The 22,336-nt window shown below is 39.0% G+C and overlaps 1 protein-coding gene across 2 annotated transcripts in view; it reads left to right on the top strand.

The window, feature by feature from the left end:
- ME1 (malic enzyme 1) overlaps positions 1-14,454 on the top strand; it is a 179,829-nt gene extending 165,375 nt beyond the window's left edge. For both annotated transcript variants that reach the window (XM_072965568.1, XM_072965569.1), the window contains exons 12-14: positions 1,606-1,779; positions 8,973-9,071; positions 12,787-14,454. In XM_072965568.1, the coding sequence (XP_072821669.1) occupies positions 1,606-1,779; positions 8,973-9,071; positions 12,787-12,954 (441 nt within the window). In that variant the 3' untranslated portion in view covers positions 12,955-14,454. The remainder of the gene's footprint in view (positions 1-1,605; positions 1,780-8,972; positions 9,072-12,786) is intronic.
- Positions 14,455-22,336: the final 7,882 nt, after the last annotated feature.

Here is a 22,336-nt window from a genome sequence, read left to right as displayed (position 1 = left end):
AGTCTGACTGTGTCCAATATAGATGGCCTAAACGCTTTCTTATGGTCTTGCCGAAAGTTCTGTATCATTATACGTAAAATTAAGTCATTTTGCAGCTGAGAACTTAAACCCTGGTTCAGCTGAAGGATTAAGGAACAGGAAAGGGTCTGCCTGTAACAGCTGGATGTGAGCCTGTACTGCTGCAGGCACAGAAAGGACTGTTAAAAATACAAAACACAAAAGGATGATTGAACCCCAAGAAACTATAATTATAGCAAAAATGGTATAGAGAGGTTTCCTCCTCCATGTTAACAATCCATGCATATGAGAACATTTAGCTGTCTCTCATTCATTTAATACCATTCCTCCATAAAATATGATGATTATAGAATGATTAGCAGAAGAGTAGGAGGGAAGGAGAGGGTGATAAACAAATGTGGATATAATGTTGTGGGTCTCTTTCTCAAATATAATTTTTAAAGTTATATATCAAATTATATATATAAAATATGTATATCCAATAATAATTTAGTTACATTAGGAAGTTGCTTGTAATGAGACATTTTATCTGCTAAACAGAGCTGACAGTGTCTGAAAACAAAACCCAATTTTGCGCAAAACCCAGCAGTGTCTTAGAGACACCTAGATGAGAGTTAGTTTTCTTTCTCATCTGTTTTCATCTTTTTATATCCTGAATAAAGTTGAATCATATTATACTTTTTATAGGAAAGGTGTCTTATGACATTTGTTTGAAATGAAGAAGTTAAGATTACTAATACTGTAGTGGACTTAGACTGTAGGTATGGAAGAGGTGGAATCTGTAACCCTGTCTGTCACCATGTAAGCTATGCGTTGGGGATATAGTGCTTTAGGTCTCAAATGCATTTCTTAGATTGCGATGCTTTATTTGTTGAGAGCTTCCTGTTCCTACTTGAGAGGCCTGGGTGCCCTCATCTGTATCTCCACGCTCACCCTTGCAGGTCAGACACTCCCCTTTTGGTGAGCAGTGTGGAATTCCGCACCTGACCAGCCCTGAGTTAATGCCGTCTTAAATCATATAGTACGTGAGGTTCCTCAAAAATGTTATGACAAAATAATAAGACTAGGGAAAAATAGACAGTTTTTGACAATTATTGATAATTTAGTCTTCCTTTATTTTCTAATCCCACTTGTGCTAGTTTTTTCCTAGATGATTTTCCATGTAGTTCTTCACAATATATAAATATATAAAATGTACCCCAGTGATTACCTTGAAATGTGTTGATCCTCAACTCTAACATAAAATGTCAGTCTTTCCAATACTCAAATATTAACCGATCACTTTTGTCTCCAGAAGCCTCTGAGTGGAGGCTGCTAGTATAGGAATGGTTGATGGGCCTCAGCAGACAGCAGAGCGGTGGTCTTGGGGTCCCCCGTGCTTTGCACACTCCTCCTGGAGTGGAGAGAAGAGTGGTAATCACCCCTCCAGAAGTGATTGCCAACATCAGGAAAGCTTGCTCAGACTTATTAAGGAGTTATTGAAAAACTAGACTGCTTTTTAAATGCTCCGTGCGTGAGCTATTCTGTCCTGATGCATTTGTTTGAAGATACCCTGCTGCTGCTTACAGCTGTGTGTCTGTGTTGCAGGGTCGTGCCATTTTTGCCAGTGGCAGTCCTTTTGATCCGGTCACCCTTCCCAGTGGACAGACCCTCTATCCTGGCCAAGGCAACAATTCCTACGTGTTCCCTGGAGTTGCTCTCGGTGTTGTGGCTTGTGGACTGAGGCACATCACGGATAAGGTCTTCCTCACGACTGCTGAGGTACTGTCACACACTCTTAAGTTTGCCAAGCCTGTCAGAGCCCAAATCGGCTCATTGTAGGTTGTCCGACTTTTTATTTCTCTAGCATCTCAGCTCATTCCCTAGAAGGTGTAAAGTCCGATGAAAAGCAGATCTTTCCCAGTGGAGAATAAGGGGTGGGTAGTAAGTTCACATTGATTTGCTGGGAAATGATTGTTCTTCAACAGCCAGCAGAAGAATTGTTTCAAAGGTTATACTCCATCTATAAGCTGTTATAAAATATTGGCTGTATTCTCCATGCTCTACAATATTTCCTTGTAGCTTATTTTATACATAATAATGTGTTCCTCTTAATCCCCTCCCCCTGTCTTGCCCCTCCCCACTCCCTCTCCCCACGGGTTACCACTAGTTTGTTCTCCACATCTGTGAGTCTGCTTCTTCTGTTATATTCATTAGTTGTATTTTTTATATTCCACATGTAATTGATATCATACAATATCTGTCTTTTTCTGCCTGACTTATTTCACTTAACGTAATACTCTCCAAGCCCATCCATGTTGCTGCAGATGGCAAAATTTTCATCCTTTTTTATAGCTCAGTTGTATTCCATTATGTATGTATATATACCACATCTGCTTTATCCGTTTCATTTGTTGATGGACACTTAGATTTCTTCCATATCATGGCAATTATAAATAATGCTGCTATGAACGTTAGGATCCATGTATCTTTCCAAATTAGTGTTTTTGGTTTTTCTGGATATATGCTCAGGAGTGGGATAGCTGGATCGTATGGTAGCTCTATTTTTAGTTTTTTGAGGAGCCTCCATACTGTTTTCCACAGTGACTGCACCAGTTTACTTTCCTATCAACAATTCACGAGAAAAGGAACCTTTTTTTTTTTTAAATCTTCACACTCCTGATCAAATTCTGTGACAGTAATGACACAATTTAAAGTTTTGTTTCCAAATCATGGAGTAAGTGGTAAATATCTCTCCATGGAGAACCTTCCTAAATAACAGCGTTTTGAAGATTTAAAATAACAATCTGAATTGGTATGGTGAAAAGACGTTAATCATTCAGTGCAGAATACAGAACACTCTCATATTTTAAGTAGAGAAGAAACTAAAACGGGGAATTCAGTGCTCATAAAATCCAAAAGTTCTTAAGGACTGCAGTGGGCTCTGCTGTGGGTCTTAAGGAAAGATTCTTAGAACGCTGCAGAGGAGAACCATTAGTGATGCTCTGTTAAGCTACTGTTGAGAACTGTGAAGGATGTGAAATTTTACCTTGCTGGCATGCTAATTAGCTTGCCACTGTTTTTTAGATGCTGGCGAAAGACACACAACTCTTAGGTCAGAAACTTTAATAATAGTAATAATTATAAATATAATATTGATGTTTTGTATATGAAATTTATATTTATTATAAATAATAATAATATTTAATAATAATAAAGGACTTAATATTATACTCAGGCCCAAGAAGTGCTACGAACCTCAGGCTCCTGTCAGTTCCCCTGACCCCCACACCTCAGCGGGATGACATAGTGATTGGATACGTATTTGTAAAATCATGAGCTTTTGATAATGAGACTGTTCACGTGGTTGATGTGTTTGAGGAGAATGCAATTCATCAGTGACAAATTTGGATTTCTTCTCTAAGAATTGTACCACTGGACAACGTGCTGACTGAACTGAACCAAATAAACACTGAGTAATACTCCCATGTTTTCATCATGCACACATACTGTACCTTCCTGCACTGCGAGAGATTCCTGTGTTGTTGGTGTGATCTCAAGAAGCATCATCCGCGGGCTTAGCTGTTGGCATCATTCATGAGAAAAGCTGTCTGCCAGCTCTGCTCCCTTCTTTGTCTTCCCTGCGTTAAAAGCATGATGGCTGGCGTCTTAGAGCGTTTTTTAGCTGAATAAATCTTGTTAAACATAAGTAGATGTCTAATTACTAAGAAAGCTTTTCAAAGTTGTCCTTACGTTAAGGGAAAGATAGTCCTTGTCTTTTACAGCAGACACATCAGAAGAAGAAAAATGATCTTTTTTCTTCTTGGGAGCCTGTGTTTTCTTTCCTAAATGACTCCAGCACCCCCTAGTGACACATTTCATGAAAAAATTCTCTCTGGTAAATCTCTCCAGGAAAAGTAATAATCACTCCCAAACACCTTTGAAGGAAAACAGTGAGATGTGGTGATGTCAGTAGCATTATTCTTCGTGTTGTTTTTGTTTTTCTTTTTTTTTCTTTAGGGGGAGGTAATTAGGTTTATTCATTTTAATGCTGGTACTGGGGATTGAACCCAGGACCTTGTTCATACTAACTACATGCTCTACCACTGAGCTATATCCACCCCCCTCAATAGCATTATTCTTATTATGGCTGGCTATCTCTCGGGCTGAACCTTTTGGACTTTCCCCTCCTCTTCTCTTAGGCATCAACACAACATTCCTGTTTTCATACCTTCTCATTGTTTTCTTTGTCTCCATTTCATGTCCCTTTTGACTAAGTTTTTTCTAGTATTCTTTTTTTTTTGTCTTCACTTTTTTCTTTGAATTATGCTTTAAGAGATCTGATCCATCTTCTTTTTTTTAAAGTTTTTATTGTAGTACAATTACAATGTATCAATCTCTGTGTATAGCACAATGTCCCAGTCATGCATATACATACATATATTCGTTTTCATATTCATTTTCATTAAAGGTTATTACAGGATATTGAACATAGTTCCCTGTGCTATACAGAAGAAACTTTTTTTCTTAATCTATTCTTACATATAGTGGCTAACATTTGTAAATCTCAAACTTCCATTCTCTTCATTCAAAAAGTGGCCAAGTCTGTGTATCTCTCTTCTTATCTGTTACCACGTCTCTTCTTACCTGATGGGTATTTGCACAGAAATGCCCTGCTCGTTCCTTAAACACAGTTGTGTAAAAGCATTTCTCATCTCCCTTCGCTTTCAGTTCCTCTCTTTGTGACATCCTGTTTCTGAGCAGGCACTAGAGCTTGGAAGCCTGGTGTTCTTTTTATTCTTCCTCATCCCAAAGCCATTAAAACACCATGCATATGAACACCCGTGTAACTGCCCTCTGTATGCTCCACCCTGGAAGACTCTGAGAAGCCTTCTCTACTCGACTGAGCCAGCTGTCTCCAGGTCACAGTTTAAGTGTGACTGCCTCGCCCTTGGGTCCCTCTGTGACTGCTAGGACTCCTTTTGATCTTTCTCCTCGGCTGTGGCTGTCTTTAGCAAAAACTTCAACATTTCCCTTTATTCCTAGTTGTGTGATGCTCTCGAGAGCTTCATGTGTTAGTTAAGTCTTGCCTTGTAATTAAGTTGTAAATTGCCTTCTCCGAAGACAGAGGGTCTCCCACATCCTTCTTTCAGTCCATCTGTAGCACCTAGCACAAGGCTAATGCACGTAGCAGAAACTTAGTGAATACTTACTGAATTGAAGAAAATGGAACTAACCATGTATCTTAGCAAGAGGAATAAATTCAGCACCACAGACACACCTCTGAAGGGCTCACACAAAAAGAAAGCCCTTCTTGTCTACATTACATTGTGTAGTTAACAAAAGCAGCATGTAGGAAATCTAGGAGGATGTTTATTTCAGCCACCTAAATCTAATAACTGTTAGGATTATTGTCAAAATACTTACTGGATCTCAGTGGAGCTAGAAATCGCATACATTGGCACCAATCCCAAAGACTATTCCTGCACACTTGTATTTCACAGAGAGATTTTTGGCTTTCTTGATCCTCTAGACAGTCTTCTGGATCTTTCATGCTCCCAACATCAGCAGGGTCCTACTCTGCAATGGCCACTCGGCTTTGGAAACTGATGGTTCTTCCCACAGTGGGTGCAGACTGCCCCACAGGTGCCCTTCTCGTCAGACTCCCTCTCCTCCCCTGACATGAGCAAGCTGTAACTGCTTAGGCCAAGGAAGGGACAGAGTGCCTGTCTCTCCTTGAAGGCAGCCTGGGCTTTCAAGAAGAGGCAGGGTACAGTGAGAAGTGGGGAAGAATAAAGCCACTGAGTTACCCGCCTTGGTTCTAGTGACTGTCTCTGAGTCTCCCTGTCTCAGCCTTCCTGGAAGGCATGGGGGGGAGGGCCCACCACCTCTAGGACTCCAGTGGAGATCACAATCCTGCTTGCTTGGTGGCTTCACTATAATGGGGGACACTTGTCTCTTTGTCTTAGGATTTGGAGCCCCGATCACCAATTCGGGGACAAAGGAAATTTTTACTCCACATCCTGCTCCAAAGGCAGGAAATAATGTAAATAAAGAATAGTAAATGTAAATAATGTGTTTATTTTAAAATTCTTTATGATCAACACTCATTGTAATGAAGTGTCATAATCCTTCGTATAATACGTAATGTAACACATTTTTAGTTTTGCTAATAACTTCATCTCCCTCTCCCCACCCCACAAGCCCTGCCTAAAGGTTCTTGTTCAGAGGTCCTGTCACTCACGGGATTTAACCCAGACGCCTTAATTTGGCGTTGACAATGCTCTAGTACTTATTTCTCCTCACAGACCCTCTGCTTTCTCTGGTCAGGACACTTGGGCTCCCCAAGTTCAGTTCGTCCCTCTCCTCGTGGGAAGCCAGCTTCTCTGAACCGCCCACCCCGCTTTCCTGTCTGTCTGAACCTGGCTTTCCTTCAGCTCCATGCTCAGCTCCCTGCCCCGTTCCTCTGGGTTTCTTGGCATCCCCCCCCCCCCCCCCCGTCTCACCTGGCCCCGGCGGTCTACTCTTCCGGTCTTCTCTATTTCTTCCTGTACCTTGTTGCCTCCCTAAATTATACATCTCTCAAGGCAGGAACCACTTCTTTCACCTCTTGGAATGCTATGTCGTTCATATTTGCTGATGGAACAAAACAACATTTCAGAAATAATTTCATGATTTTAAAAAATCTAAAAGATATTAAGAGACCCTGAAAAAGAAGTATTTGATTATTCAAAATATCTCAGATGAGAAAGGTTCTCTTTTTCCTCTCTACATCCACAGTTCTATTAAATAAAGACCCAGCTATATATTACTAATTTAGACCCACTCCACCAGAAGAATTAGAGCTGGGGGGGGCTTCAAGGTTGCTGAGTGCACCTCTGTGCCCAGCTAGGTTCAATAGATAATTTAACATATATAATATTATATTGTACCATAAAATGCTAACTATGTGTGTATGTATTGATCTATCTATAGTATTTTATTGTTGAATTGTTTGTGAGCAACTTACAGATATTATGCCCCTTTATCCGTAAATATTTCAGGATGTTCTCTTACATCATTACAGTACCATTATCAATTCAGGAATTTTCATGTTTATATAATACTATTATCGAATGTACAAGCCAAATTCAGATGTTGGCAACTATCCATAAGGAAAACCTTTTATAGCCTCTTCTGATCTTCATCTGCAAGACTGTCTCAGCCTTTCTGTTTCTTTGGTGGCAGTGACACTCGGAGAGCACAGGCTAGTCGTTTTTTGCAATGTTCCTTGTGATTTAATTCAAGTTGTACAGTTAGAGGTTTGGTAGGAGTACTGCACGCCTGATAATTGTATTCTCAGCGCATCACATCAGGAAGCGCAGGATATCAGTTCATCTCATTTTTTAAGCTACTTTATTGAGGTATGATTGACATGCAGAGGAGTATGTACTTAATCATAGAGCTTAATGAGTTTGGACGTTAAGTACACACCTTTGAAACCATCACGGCATCTATGCCGTAAACAAATCTACCACCTCTGAAAGGTTTCTCCCACTCTATTATTATTACTTGTATGTGTGGTAAGTGCATTTAACATAAGATCTGTCCTTGCAGCAAATTTTTACATATATACCGTTTCATTTAGAAATGGGTAAGGGTTTGGGGCAGCAAATGCTGAGGCTAGTTAAGTGATTCAGATAATCCAGACTCTGTGTAAGATTAATATGGTGCAGAAATAGCTTTCTCAGCTCCTGCTCTATCTCCTGTGCAAGGGAATGTGAGCTGGGAGTCATGCCCTGACAGCTTTCCCCTCTCTACTTCCAAGGTCCTTTTCCATCACTTTTTTCATCCTCCTCTGCCCTCCTTACTCCTCTTTCTCCTGTTCCTCTAGTGCATCAAGTAAGAAAGCTGCCAGCATTACATGGTACAGTAAGTAGAAAAGGAACTGGGTTAAGAGGAAACCTAGAATGTAGTTTGGTGCAGCTATTGTGGAAAACAGTATGACGATTCCTTAAAAAACTAAAAATAGACTTACCCTATGATCCAGCAATCCCACTCCTGGGCATGTATCCAGAGGAAGCTCTAATTTGAAAAGATACATGCACCTCAATGTTCATACAGCACTATATATAATAGCCAAGACATGGAAGCAACCTAAATGTTCATCAACAGATGACTGGATAAACAAGTTGTGGTATTTATACACACAATGGAATACTACTTAGCCATAAAAAGAATAAAACAATACCATTTGCAGCAACATGGATGGACCCAGAGATTGTTATTCTAAGTGAAGTAAGCCAGAAAGAGAAGGAAAAATACCATATGGTATCACTTACATGTGAAATCTAAAAAAAATGAGACAAATGAACTTATTTACAAAACAGAAACAGACTCACAGACATAGAAAACAAAATTATGGTTACCAGCAGGGAAAGGGGATTGGAGGGATAAACTGAGAGTTTGGAATTTGCAGATACTAACTACTATATATGAAACAGATAAACAGCAAAGTCCTACTGTATAGCACAGGGAACTATAGTCAATACTTTGTAATAGGCTATAATGAAAAAGAATATGAAAAGGATGTGTGTGTGTGTGTGTGTGTGTATATATATATATATATATATATATTTATTTATTTATTTATAAAGTGAATTACTATGCTGTACACCAGTAATTAACAAAACATTGTAAACTGACTAAACTTCAACTAAGAAAAATGGCTTTTTAATCTTAGAAGTTCACAAGGAAAAAAACCCCCAGTAAACCCAGATTCTAGTCTCCATCTTTTTCACTGATTGTGTGATTCCCTCCAGTCACCAAGCCCCTCTGAGCTCAGTTTTTCCTTTGATAAAGGGAGAGATGAAATTAGATGATGGCCTTAGTGTGATCCACTTCTGTGACCCTGAATGTGACTAATCACTGAGTTATCCTTACAACCACCACGTTGTATGATCTGAAGTATTTTTGTCTTTTTTTTTTTTTTTAAGGTTATAGCTCAGCAGGTATCAGATAAACACTTGGAAGAGGGCCGACTTTATCCTCCTTTGGACACCATCAGAGATGTTTCTCTGAAAATCGCTGAAAAGGTAAAACCACTCTTGTGCAAGCCTCGTTGTTTTTCCCTTCTTCTGTTGTTAAGTGTGCATTTTTAGGTGTTAAAAATCCACTTCCTTGAAGTAGCTGTATCAACTTACGATGTCAGAAGCCAGCGAAATGAGACCCGATGCCTCGGCAGAGCTCGGGAACTGTGCTTGATCCTTAAGAGTGGGTTGAATCCTTCATCTCCCTGTCATTCCTTTCCTTTCCCAGAATTTAAATGATTCACCAGGGTTTTTCATTTCTGCTAAGCTTCCTCCACTTCACCTTTTTTCAGTTGGTGTTTTCCATATCACACTTGCGACAGTCACTGCAGTGTTGCCATATGGTAGAGTGACAGTGAGACCTTGAACCTCCTGCCTTATCCTTGTCTCCACGGTGTCTGGCCTCTTAAAGATCACATTGATTATACTGGGCAGAAAGCAAAACTATGAGAACCAAGAACTCAGAGCTCTTAGGGTGGCAGATGAGCTCTTGCAGGAACTAGCCAAGAAGAACCTAATGGCAGGGAAGCTTTCTGTAACTAAGATGAGAGAGAAGTGGACATTTTTGCAGTACAGTTGTATTCGTTTACTAGGCCTGCCATAACAGGCTACCACAGACTGGGTGGCTTAAACAACAGAAATGTCTTTGCTCACTGTTCTGGAGCTGGAAGTCTAAGATAAAGGGGTTGGCAGGTCTGGTTCCTTTGGGGGCCCCTCTTTGGACTGTAGATGACAGCTTCTGGCTGGTGCTCTTGTGGTCTCTCCTCTATACGAACATTCCTGGGGTCTCTTTGTGTGTCCACATTTTCCATTCTTATAAGAACACCAGTCACCTTGGTTTAGGGCCCACCCTGACAGCTTCATTTTAACTTCATTATCTCTGTAAAGGCCCTGACTCCAAATGCAGTCCTATTCTGAGGTCCTGGAGGTTAATTAAGGCCTCAACATTTTGGGGTGATATATTTCAGCCACGATAGTAGTCATGTGTTGAAACTAGGGTTTCTCAGCCTCAGCACTGTGCACGTTTGTCTGGGTAACTGTTGTGGGGACTGTCCTGAGTATTGTAGGATGTTGAGCCACATCCATGGCCCTTATTCACCAAACGCCAGGAGCCTCTGCACAGTTGTGACAATCGAAAATGTCTGCAGACATTGCCAAGGGTCCCCTTGGAGGCAAAACTGCTCCCTGCTGAAAATTTATATATTAAATTATTAATAAATGTTAACTATTAAAATTAAAAATTTTTTTAAATACTAAAATTTTTTTCAAAATTTAAAAATATTTAAAAATATTAATTATTTAAAAATATTAACTATTAGGAAGTTTATCAGAACAACAACATTTAGGATTCATTTGTCATTATTTTGTTGATTGAGGGTAGGCACTTCAAAAACCAAGTAATCCTTCAGAAAAACTTCAGATAATCTGCTTGGTTATCTATTTATGAAAGAGCATGCTCATATTTTCTCCTAGTTTGTATCTACTAGTTTTAAACTAATTTGAATTATGAATGCACATTATCACTTTAAGTTCACCTTGAAGATTTAAATGACAGAAGAGAAAGTAAGACAAGGGATGGCAAGGGAGAACAAAAGACTCAGATGTCACACCTGGAAACAGGAAAGAATGCTGAGGGCATACACAGAAGTTGGGAAGTCAGGATAGAGAAGCAGCTTCAGGGAGGAAGATGACATAAGTGGACCGCAGGTTTGCAGTATCCATGGTTCATCCAGATGTTCAGTTCTAACAAGTCGATGGCAATGGCTGAAACTTAAAGAGAAGCTGCTTGTAAAGATCAGGCATCATCTACATGTGGTAACAGGTGAAACTCTGGGGGTGCTGGGTTACCAAAAGAGCAGATAGAAAGGAAAGAAAACTGAGGTTAGAACACAGTTTGTTATTCTGTCCAGAAGACAGAAGAAAGAAGCCAATGAAAAAGGGAAGTGGCTAGGATTTTAAGAAGAGACTCAGAATTGAACTGCTGGTCAGAAATTAAGAGAAGGCACTGTTTCAGGATGGGGGTGGACGTTTGTGATTGACAGAACCAACTCCTAGCGAGGACAACACAGGAAGACTTTTATTTAGTAGTTAGGGAATCTTTCAGAAAGTTTTACAAAAGCAGTTGCAGTGGTACAAGAAGTGGAGAAGTCCGAGGAGAAGCAGGAAAGCAACAAAAAGATAAGCCAGTCCTGCGGAGCCTGGCGTAGACCAGAAGGAGAGAGTGATGATTTCACTGAGTGAGAGAGGTTCATTAACACAGTGTATCCTGGGAGCAGAAAGAGGAATGAATTTCCACATACTCTGTATCAGGAATGAAACGAAACATTTTATTATAAAAATAATACCGCCATTGCAATTCAGGCACAGGGGAACTTTCAGGGCGATGGAAGTGTTCTGAAACTCGTTGTGGTTGTAGTTGCACAACTCCAAATTTACAGAAGTAATCAGATTGTGTGCTTAAAATGGGTGAATTTTGTGGTCAGTGAATTGTAACTCAAGAATATCTGTTAAAAACATAGTAATGCCACATCACAGGCACTCTGGAAAATAGAAAAGAGGAAAATAGTGATATTCTACTTTTCTAAGATAAACATGATTATCATTTTGGTGTGTGTGTTTGCTTGCAGGCTGTTTCCATTTGTTTGCTTTCTTTTCTTAATTGTTATAATAACCCATAAGGGTGTGTATGTACTTTGGATCTCTGCTTTTTGTCAGAAACATTTCTCATATTGAGATGGCACAGTCTTCATAACCATAATTTTTCATAAGTGCATTATTTTACATTGAGATGAGCTACTTAATCATTCTCATACTCTTCCAAGTCCTACTCATTCAGATAAGTCTATCATACATATAGCTCCTTAGGGATTGTTTTAAAAAAAAAACGAGTGAATTAAAGAGCACCTGTGGAGTGATTAATTTTGATGTGAGGGAGAATCTTTTTTTCCTCAAAGAAAGCAGGGGAAGAGAGAATGTTTGACAGTACAGAGGCGATAGTTTGAGCTGATGTAAAGAGAAATTGAGATGGTTTGCTCTGGTTACTTGGCGTTTTCTCAGTGGAGTGATGAGAGTCAAATGGAGACTTGACAGGGGAAGGTTTGAAATTGAATTGTGTGAACTATGAAAGGAAGTTTTTGCTTTTGTTTTTTTCAGGATAAAAGTGTAATGTGCAACCACAGAGGCCAAGGAAGGTTAGGAAAGTAGGATATAACAGGAGGCAGCTATGAAAGGAGAAAGCCAGCGCTGAGGGTTCCCCAGTCTACGGGGACCTGCTAATTAGAGTTAGGAGACCCTGTGATAAAGAAAGATTTTGTAGGAGGCTGTGATCAGAATCGGGATTATTGAAACTGCAGGGTATCTGAGTTCAAACTCAGCAAGAATTTTAAGGTATTGAGTTCAAGTTAATTATCAGTCAGGTAATTTCAGGGCTTTTAGGACTGGCTTCTCTGAGAAACCCTGGTATGATCATACATGCGTAAATCTCCACTATTCACACCGTTGTTGATAATCATATTCTCCTCTTGTTACGTGATTTATAATTGCATGTTTACTTTATATCTTCTTTGTGATTGTTTGCTTTTATTACAGTACACTTAATTTTTTTGAAACAGGCACGATGTGAATTATAACTTAATTTTTTGAAATGGGTAAAAAATTTCTGACCTGTGCTCACCATCACCTCTATTCATTAAAATAATCAATAATCTCTTCTTGTTTCCAGATTGTGAAAGACGCATACCAAGAAAGGACAGCCACAGTTTATCCTGAACCCCAAAACAAGGAGGCATTTGTCTACTCTCAAATGTATAGCACTGATTATGACCAGATTCTACCTGATTGTTATTCTTGGCCTGAAGAGGCCCAGAAAATACAGACCAAACTTGACTAGTAACATAATAGCTGGCATTTCTAACTCCATTAGTGAGATCTTGAAGTCTTTCATAATTTTTAAAGATTGGAATCTTTTATAATGATTCATAATATGCTAGATCAAGATAATTTTTCTTTAACAATCTAAAAGTTTATGGAAGAATATTAATATAGTTTAGGGTAGACATCACACTAGACAGCTTTGCTTCATTTACTTTTTGGTTATTTATGGTTTCTAGCTTAATTATTTTGCCTAAGTTCTCTTTAAAAGCTACCGTCACTACTACTGAGAAACCCATCATTTTTATATAGGGGACTAAAAGGAAGACCAAAATTAGTAATAAATTGATATGATCAGTATTAAAACCCATAATTCTTTGATCATTTTATTAAAAATACTTTGTAAAAGTAAAGGTAGAAATGAATTTGGGCATAGGTGAACTTTTAGTAAAAACAGAAACAACACTTACTTCGTTGCCTAGAGAAAAAGAACTTCTCAGGTATGTTTATACCAACCCTAGATGGTGTGTGTTCTTTTTGTGCTACTGAACTCAAACATTTCTAAGACAGCTCATTGCTGTTTACAATGCCTTGTGCAGCCTTAGATTTTCATATTCTTTTGACATTGTCACATCTCCTTATCACCTTGGTCCTCAGTCAGAAATCCCTTCTTAAAAGCACCTTGCTCTCCTCCTGACCAACTGTACCACCCTTCAGCTCCACGCCATTGCTGCTGGGCCTTTTGTGGATGGTGGCCCCGTCCTGAGGTTGGTACCTTCAGCTGAGCACAGCCCGCGCAGTGGGCAGACCTGAGAGAGGAGGGGGAAGGCTCCTTGAGAAAGGGCTGCCTGTGGAGTCGACCTCTTAAAATACAAGTCCCAGAGTCAAGGGAGGCTGAGTTCCCAATTGAATGACCTACCCTGATGCCCCCTTGATTAGCTCAGGTAAATAAGAGCTCACTGTGTTACAGTCATCTCACTTCCCTCTGAGTTTGAAGAAAGTTTTGTAACCACTTCCCCAATATCAGAAATTATCTTTACATAAGATATTAAAATATGCAAATAATCAGTAGTTGTAGCCCAGAAATTAATGTTAATTTTAAGTTTAATTTAGAAATGAATCATTGAACCAATGGAAACAATTTTACAGTCTTAAGCTCAGGTGCAATAACAGTTGCTATTTATTTATGGAATTATGGGGAGGATTTTTTGTTTTTGAAGTAATACTTTTAAAAGAGTATTAAGAGGATGTTCAAGATAAACCATACCATAAAATGATTTAATTGAAACTTGAAGGTTATACAAGGTGTTTTAGGTGTCAGTAGAAGGGGTAGGAGTATTTCTGAAGGTAACATTTAGTCATGAGTTTGCTCAGTATAGTTGTTTTGAAAAGATCCAGAACGCCTGTTTCTTGTCTAGGTTCCACGTTGTCTTGTAGCTCTGACTAAGTGTGTTTACCTATGCAAAAGATTTATTAAAGCATAGAAAACGTGAATGAATAAAATTGTAAAATAATTGTCTTTTTTTCTTAAAACATTGTTACACTTAAAAATGAGAATGCTGGGTCTTGGCGGTCACATGACAGGGAATTTTGAATTTTAAAAATATTCTAATCACTAATTTCAGGGTGAACTTCATTCGTTTAATACTTGTGTAGTCATATTTGCTGTACACTGTGATGAATAAGCTACTTCCTTGTCCTCAGAGAAAGGAAATGAAACAGGCATTGGATGATTACTTACCAGGTATCATTCTATATACATCATCTTATTTAATGTAGCCCCTATAGTTCCTTTATGAAGTAGATAGTTTAAGTAACTTGCCAAGTCCACAGAGCTACTAGGTGAAGGAGGGGGACTCTTAATCCATGTTTATCTTTCTCTATAATCTGTTTTCTACTTGCTAGAGTACAGTTAGAACAGTACCATTGAATAAAAAGTAAAGTGAGCCACAGGTGTAATTTCTGTGGCCTCATAAAAAGGAGAAACAGGTGGAATTCATGTTAATAATGCCTTTTATTTAAACCAACATACCTAGAATAACATTCATAATAGTGTTTATAATATTCATTGAAAGTATTGAGATATTTTACATTGTTTTGTTCATACTAAGCCTCATATTTGAATATACATCAAAGTCTCACGAACGTACAGAACAATGGAATAGAACAGCTCACAGGCAGATGCTCCCACATGTGTTAGTTACAGAGATAGCACAGAAGTCAGCACATAGAGTGTTCAGTAGCATTACTGGGACAGCTGACCTCCCTCGTGGAGAAAATTCGAACTGGAACCCTACCTCACAGTGTATTAAAAAGGATGCCTTCAGCCTTCAGATGGATTATGTTGGTGGGAATGTAATTTGGTGCAGGCACTATGGAGAACAGTATGGAGGCTCCTTAAAAAATTAAAAATAGAGTTACCCTATGATCCAGCAATCCCACTCCTGGACTTGTGATACCCTAAACTAGGGTGGATGATAGCTCAGGTCTGAGTATCGAACGTCCTTTGTCCCAGGAAACCCCTCAACCCCAGGCAACCCAGAATGGTTGACATGTCCTCCCTGGCTAATCAAAGCAGAAGTTCTTCCTGCCTAAAGAGGTTGCTCCTGCTTTGCGTGAAGATCCTGTAATGACCTCACTCAGTCTCCTCCTTCTCCTCCCAGATCCCTTCTCATTATCCCCATAGGCATAATATCAGATTCCAGCATGGAGAAGAGCTGAGGTGGAAACAATTAAAAAGGCAACCCCAGGAAAAGACTCCCACCAAGAGAATGCTAGACTTTGCTATTTATGTTGACAAAATCTGAGGAAAATGTATGGGATTCTGAAACTATTGCACTTAGGAAGGAGAAGTGCAGTTATGGACTGGGCAGAGTTGACTGATCGGGGTGCACCTGCCACAGATCCTGCATTTAATGTGCTGCCTTGAGCAACTGAAAGTGATTCTACTGGTTGGTTCTGTTAGTTGACTGAAATCTTTTCTCTGTATCTTTGAGCTTGTTTTGTTTTTGTTTTTAGATTCTACATATAAGTGAGATCATATGGTATTTGTCTTCCTCTAACTGACTTATTTCACTTATAGACTTGATAAGGACCCACATTAAATGAAATTGAGAACACAAACATTTCCTTGCAATGATATAAAGGAATTCGAAGATTTTCAAAGATGGGAATAATGGATTGAATCTGTCATGCGCAATCGGACCATCCTAATCCCCTAGCAGTCTCCCAAGAGGATTTGTAGGTGATCTTCCTTTCACTAAGGTCTTGAGAAATACATTGGTGAAGGGAGAATAGCAGCATCAATGAAAAGCATTTTTAAAAATCTGAGGTATAATTAACATTATATTAGTTTCAGGTGTACAATGTAATGATGTGATATTTGGTATATTGCAAAATGATCACAACAAAATTCAGTTAACATCTGTCACCATTTCAAATATGCAATACAGTATTATTAACCATAGTTACTGTGCTGTACATGGTATCCCCATGACTTATTACTGAAAATTCATACCTCTTGACCCCCTTCACCCATTTTGCTTCCCCTAATCCCCCACCTCTGTCAACCACCAATCTAATCTGCTCTCTGTATCTTTGAGCTTTTTGTTTTGTTTTGGTTTTAGATTCTACATGTAAATGAGATCATATGGTATTTGTCTTTCTCTATCTGACTTACTTCATTTAGCCCAAAGGTCCATCCGTATTGTTGCAAATGGCAAGACTGTATCCTCTTTATGGCTTGTGTGTGTGTGTGTCTCTGTGTGTGTTTCATTCGTCTGCCAGTGGACAGGTTGTTTACATGTCTTGGTAAGTATTGCTGCAGTAGGGCTATATGTGTCTTTTTGAATTAGTGTTTTTTCTTCAGACAGATACTCAGCCGTGGAATTGCTGGATCATTTGGTGGTTGTATTTTTAATTTTTTAAGGAAACTTTGTACAGTTTTCCATAGTGGTTGCACCAATATACATTCCTACTAGCAGTGCACAAGGGTTCCCTTTTCTCTACATTCTTATCAACATTTGTTATTGTCATTTTGATTACAGCCATTCTAACGGGTCTGGTTATCTCACTGTGGTTTTGGTTTGTGTTTTCCTGATGACTAATGATGTTGAGCATCCTTTCATGTACATGTTAGCCATCTGTATGTCGTCTTTAGAAAAATCTCTCTTCAAATCCTCTGCACATTTTAAAATCAGATTGTTTTAAAACCAGATTGTTTATTTCTTTGTTATTGAGTTGATGAATTCTTTATTTATTTTGAATATTAACCCCTTATCAGATGTATGATGTGCAAATATTTCCCCCCTTTTAGTAGGTCGCCTTTTCATTTTGTTGATGGTTTTCTTTGCTATGCAGGAGCTCTTTAGTTTGATATAGTCTCATGTAAATTTTTTTTTACTTTTGTTACCTCTGCTTTTGGTGTCAAATCCCAAAAAAATCATCACCAGGATCAATGTTAAAGAGCTTACCACCTGTTTTCTTCTAGTTTTGTGGTTTCAGGTCTTAAATTCAAGCTTTTAATCCATTTTGAGTTAAGTTTTGTGTATGGGTAAGATAGTAGTCTAGTTTCATTCTTTCACATGTGGCTGTGCAGTTTTCCTAACACTATTTATTGAGGAGACTGTCTTTTTGTTGTTGAATATTCTTGCTTCATTTGTCATAAATTAATTGACCTTATATGTGTGGATTTACTTCTGGGCTCTCTTATTCTGTTCCATTGATCTATGTATGCTGTTTTTACACCAAAACCATACTGTTTTGATTACTGCAGCTTTGTAGAATGGTTTGAAATCAGGGCACATGATGCCTCCAAATTTGTTCTTCTTTTTCAAAATTTCTTTGGCTGTTCAGGGTCTTTTGTGGTTCCACTACAAATTTTAGCATTGTTCTATTTCTGTGAAAAATTCCATTGGAATTTTGATAGGAATTGAACTGAATATATAGATTGCTTTGGGTGTTGTGGACATTTTAACAACATTAATTTTTCCAGTACATGAACATATAATATCTTTCTATTTATTTGTGTCATCTTCAGTTTCTTTCATCATTGTCTTATAATTTTCAGTGTACACATCTTTTACCGCTTTAGTTAAATTTATTCCTAGGTATTTTATTCTTTTTGATACAATTGTAAATGGGATTTTTAAAAAAATTGATAGTTTATTATTAATTAGTGTATAGAAATACAACAGATTTTGTATACTGATTTTGTATCCTACAACTTTACTGAACTGAATTTGCTTATTAGTTCTAACAGATTTTTGGTAGAGTCTTTAGAGTTTTTAATATATAATATTATGTCATTTGCAAATAGAGACAGCTTTACTTTTTTCTTTCCAATTTGGATGCTTTTTATTTCTTTTTGTTGCCTAATTTCCCTGTCTAGCACTTCTAATACTATGGTGAACAAAAGTGGCAAGAGTAGGCTTCCTTATCTTGTTCCTGATCTTAGAGGAAAAGCTTTAAGATTTTTCACCATTGAGTATGATGTTAGCTGTGGGCTTGTCACATATGCCTTTATTATGTTGAGGTATGTTTCTTCTATACCCACTTTGCTGAGAGTTTTTATCATAACTGGGTATTAATTTTGTCAAATGCTACTTCTGCATCTATTGAAATGACCATATGATTTTTATCCCTCATTTTGTTAATTTGGTGTATCACTGATATTCTGATGATGAACCATCCTCACATCCATGGAATAAATCCCACTTGATCATGGTGTATGATCCTTTTACTGTATTGTTGAATTTGGTTTGCTAATATTTTGTTGAGGACACGAAAAGCATTTTTATGACTCTTCTCTAAGCTGGGGAGGACTGTAGGAAATGCTATAGTTAAAATGGGCTCCTTATTTCAGTAGAAATGTCAGGATCTTGGGAAATACCAGAGGCTTAAAAACAGCATTTTGGGCAATTAACAATTGGAGACAAAGTGGAAACAGTTATAATATGAACCAGGTCCAGTATAATCAGAATCATTTGGCCTACAGAAATCTTTCCTGGTGACCAGTAAATCACAGGATCTCAGAGCCTGAAATGATGTTGAAAAATTTAACAACTAGGTTAGCACAAGAAAAATGGGTGCCAGTGTATACAACTGATACAGCCACACCACTGTATAGCAGCTGAATATCAGTTGGGCTTAGGACCAAAAATGTGGGCAACCCATGTTAGTACTACTGATCTGTGTAACAACAACAGCAGGAAATCCTGACCAGACGTCCCCAAATGGCTGTGCACAGATATGAATGAAAGATACCTAAGGTGAAGAATTCTCTAATATCATAAATATGTTTCCAAAATCTTCCTTTGAGGCTCCGTTTACAAGGATAACAATGCATTACAGAAAAGAAACTACTAGGCATTTTGGAAATCATCTGGCAACATCTATGAACAAATACAAATTTCTGAAACCACTGTGGTCTGTGGGACAAAGTGTATGCTATAGGAGTGAGTCCATTGTTTAGTTATCTTCCCAGTGAAGAGTTGGAATTGATTTCTTCAGTTCTACGACGATATCCCCACATTGGATCCGTGATGCACAGAAGAAGAGTTATTCTGGCTGGAAACAGCAAATGATTTGCCGAGATAAGCCCCGCCATCAAAAGCTTTAAAAGAAGCAGGGATGTGATTCTTAATCACATCCTGACTTAGATGATCTTTGGCATGTGCAAGAGACCAGTAGTTTCTTTAAGAGTGACAGCATTTTGTTCATTAGCTTAATTAGATGGTGAGTCTAACTGTAGCTGTTGTCAGACAAGTTCTCGTTCTTGGAGCAAATCAGTAGGCAGCTATTAATGGGGCCAGAGCTTTGTTTTTTCTTTATTCCAGGAAGGAGAGGGCACCTATAGCAGCAATTTATCAATAAGCAACATTAAAGATTGTCTTCGCTTGATGTTCCATGAACTGTCTATGTGCCAAATATAACTCCTGATACTAGACCTTGATTATCTCACCATTGTGCAGGGCATCATGCTGGTCTAACACATGCAAAATGATATATGTTCATAAGGCTTGGAGCACAGGTGCATGAGCTTCTCTGGATCTCTCCTAAGATATATCCTGCTTGAGGGTCGAAATTAATCCCGTGAAAGCACAAGAGCTGGCCACCTCGGGCAAATTTGTGCTGGTCCAATGTCTGGCCTATGTTGGAATATCCCCTCCATAGTGAAGAACAAACTGTACACTTTGTACCACCTACAACTAAGGAGGAACTTCAGTGTTTGGTGGGCTTCTTTGAATTGTGTGATGTTCAAATCCATTGATGGGTTGGTCTAGATGCTTCTAGATTTAACTGGGCTCAGGAAAAAAAGAAGTTCTCTCCAACTGATCCAGGCTGCTGTGAGAGCTGTTCTACCATGTGGACCTGAGGAGGGAGATCCAATGTGCTCAGAGTTCTGAGGCCAATCAGGATTCTATATAAAGCCAGGATTTTTTAACAACCGTGCCCTCTCCAGAAAATACCTATTCTTTCAACTGACTACTGGGCTACTTGAGGTAAAAGCAAGTGAAAGAAAATCCTCCTGTGCAATGTGAAGACCTCAGGCAGGCTCCCTCAAAGCCTTCTCAGAAGGGTGGCATGTAAGTAGTCATACAAAGTCAAGTTCACAGGCAACGTATTCCTGATTTAACATAGGGATGTTTAGAAGTCCTTGCGTGATGGTGCGTCAACTCACCTGACCTTTTCTTCAATCCATTACGCAAGTATCTTTGACCCTCAGTCTAACGTAACAGACCAACAAGGAGTGACGAGCAAAGAACATAATTTGAAATATTGATTTAATTCAGTAAGTTTTAAAAAGAGACATTTATAATGAGCATTCTTTCCAAATAACCATTTAAAAATATAGTGAACACAGTATTAGGATTCTTGAATTACAAGCAAGAGAGACTGATTTTGATGTTCAAGAAAAAAAGGGGTAGATGTTAGGGAGCTCAGAGGAAGTACTGGACAGCTGAGCATTCTGTGGAACAGAAATGAGGGTGGCACTAGAGATTTAAGCAGCAAGAGCCCAAAACCATCTCTCCAGGAGGCTACCAGAGGTCAGCTTGATTCTAGTCACTTCTCCCAAGCCAGAGAAAGGGCATCTCCCCAAAGTAAGTGTTGAGTGTGTGTCTGTGTGGGTGGGAGGAGGTTCCTGCTCCCATCAGGTTGGGCAAACACCACCAGCAGTCTACTGTATACATAAAGCTGAGCTTTGAATGAGAATGACATACGTATGTTTTCTATAAAACCTACACTTCTGTTATTAATGTCTATCTTTAGTACTTCTGATAGGAAGAAAGTACTGTTGTGTGCTCCTAAAGAACACGTAAAAGCAGGTTCTGAAAAGTTAGCATCAGAAACAGCTCCAGAAGCAGTAAATCATGCATAAATTAGAATTTATTCCCTTCATTTGAGTTACATAAACAATCCTTTTTGTCCATATTCTTTAGACCTATCTTTCTATTGCTACTTTGATCATAGAAAAAACTCTGTGAGTGGCTTAGGCACATATTAGGTGGGGGGCATATATTATTGTCTCATTTCAAAGGAAAAAAAGTTGGTGGGGGAGAATATAGCTCAGTGGTAGAGCGTGTTCTTAGCATGCCCGAGGTCCTGGGTTCAATCCCCAGTACCTCCATTAAAATAAAAAAGTAAATAAACCTAGTTACCCCCCCACCCACCCAAAACAAAACAGAAGTTACGGAAGTTACATCTATTTAGGGCCTAAAAGCTTGGGAATGCTTATTTACTTATTGATGGTCTTGGGATTATATGGGAACTTGACTCCTATACTATGTTTTCAGTCCTAGTAAAGATTGAGAAATAAGCCTTGGGCATCGTAAGACCTGTTTCTTTCCTTTGTATAGAGGGAACTTGAGGCCTCAGTTTGAGTCCCAGCCACGTGCCAAGCTAGGATTAAAACACGAATGGGCAAGCTGGGTGATCTGGCAAGATAGGTCCATGACAAGAGCCTTGGTTTGAGGGTCTGAGTTGTGCCCTGAAAGGAAATTCATTCTGCACTTAGAGCGCAGGCAGGACCAAGTGGACCCCGTTCCCAGGCCTCAGTCAGGAGAGCAAGCTTAGTGCAAGGTCTGCTGTTCTTTATGTCCTAGCCCTGCCCAAGGACACGAGTCTGTATCCTAGACACCGAGTAAAACCAGAAACTACAATGTACTCTTTCATCAAAGATTCTGTAAGTTCCGCCAGCCCATGCAGCAACTTTGACATCCAGCATCATCAGGAGATGGGGAGTGAGGCGTTCTTCTCCAGGTCACTAAATCTTGGCACTCAGCTTTGGTGTCCTGAGGGGACCAGTACATCTGTGGGGTGCTTGGGACCCAGCAGAAAAATGAAGGCTCCCCGGGAAAGGGCAGGAGTAGCTAAGGACAGACAGGGAAACCAAAGAAAGA

The sequence above is a fragment of the Vicugna pacos genome, chromosome 8 (genome assembly GCF_048564905.1).
Source record: "Vicugna pacos chromosome 8, VicPac4, whole genome shotgun sequence".
In the NCBI taxonomy this organism is placed as follows: Eukaryota; Metazoa; Chordata; class Mammalia; order Artiodactyla; family Camelidae; genus Vicugna; species Vicugna pacos.
This window is presented reverse-complemented; position numbering and strand designations above follow the sequence as displayed.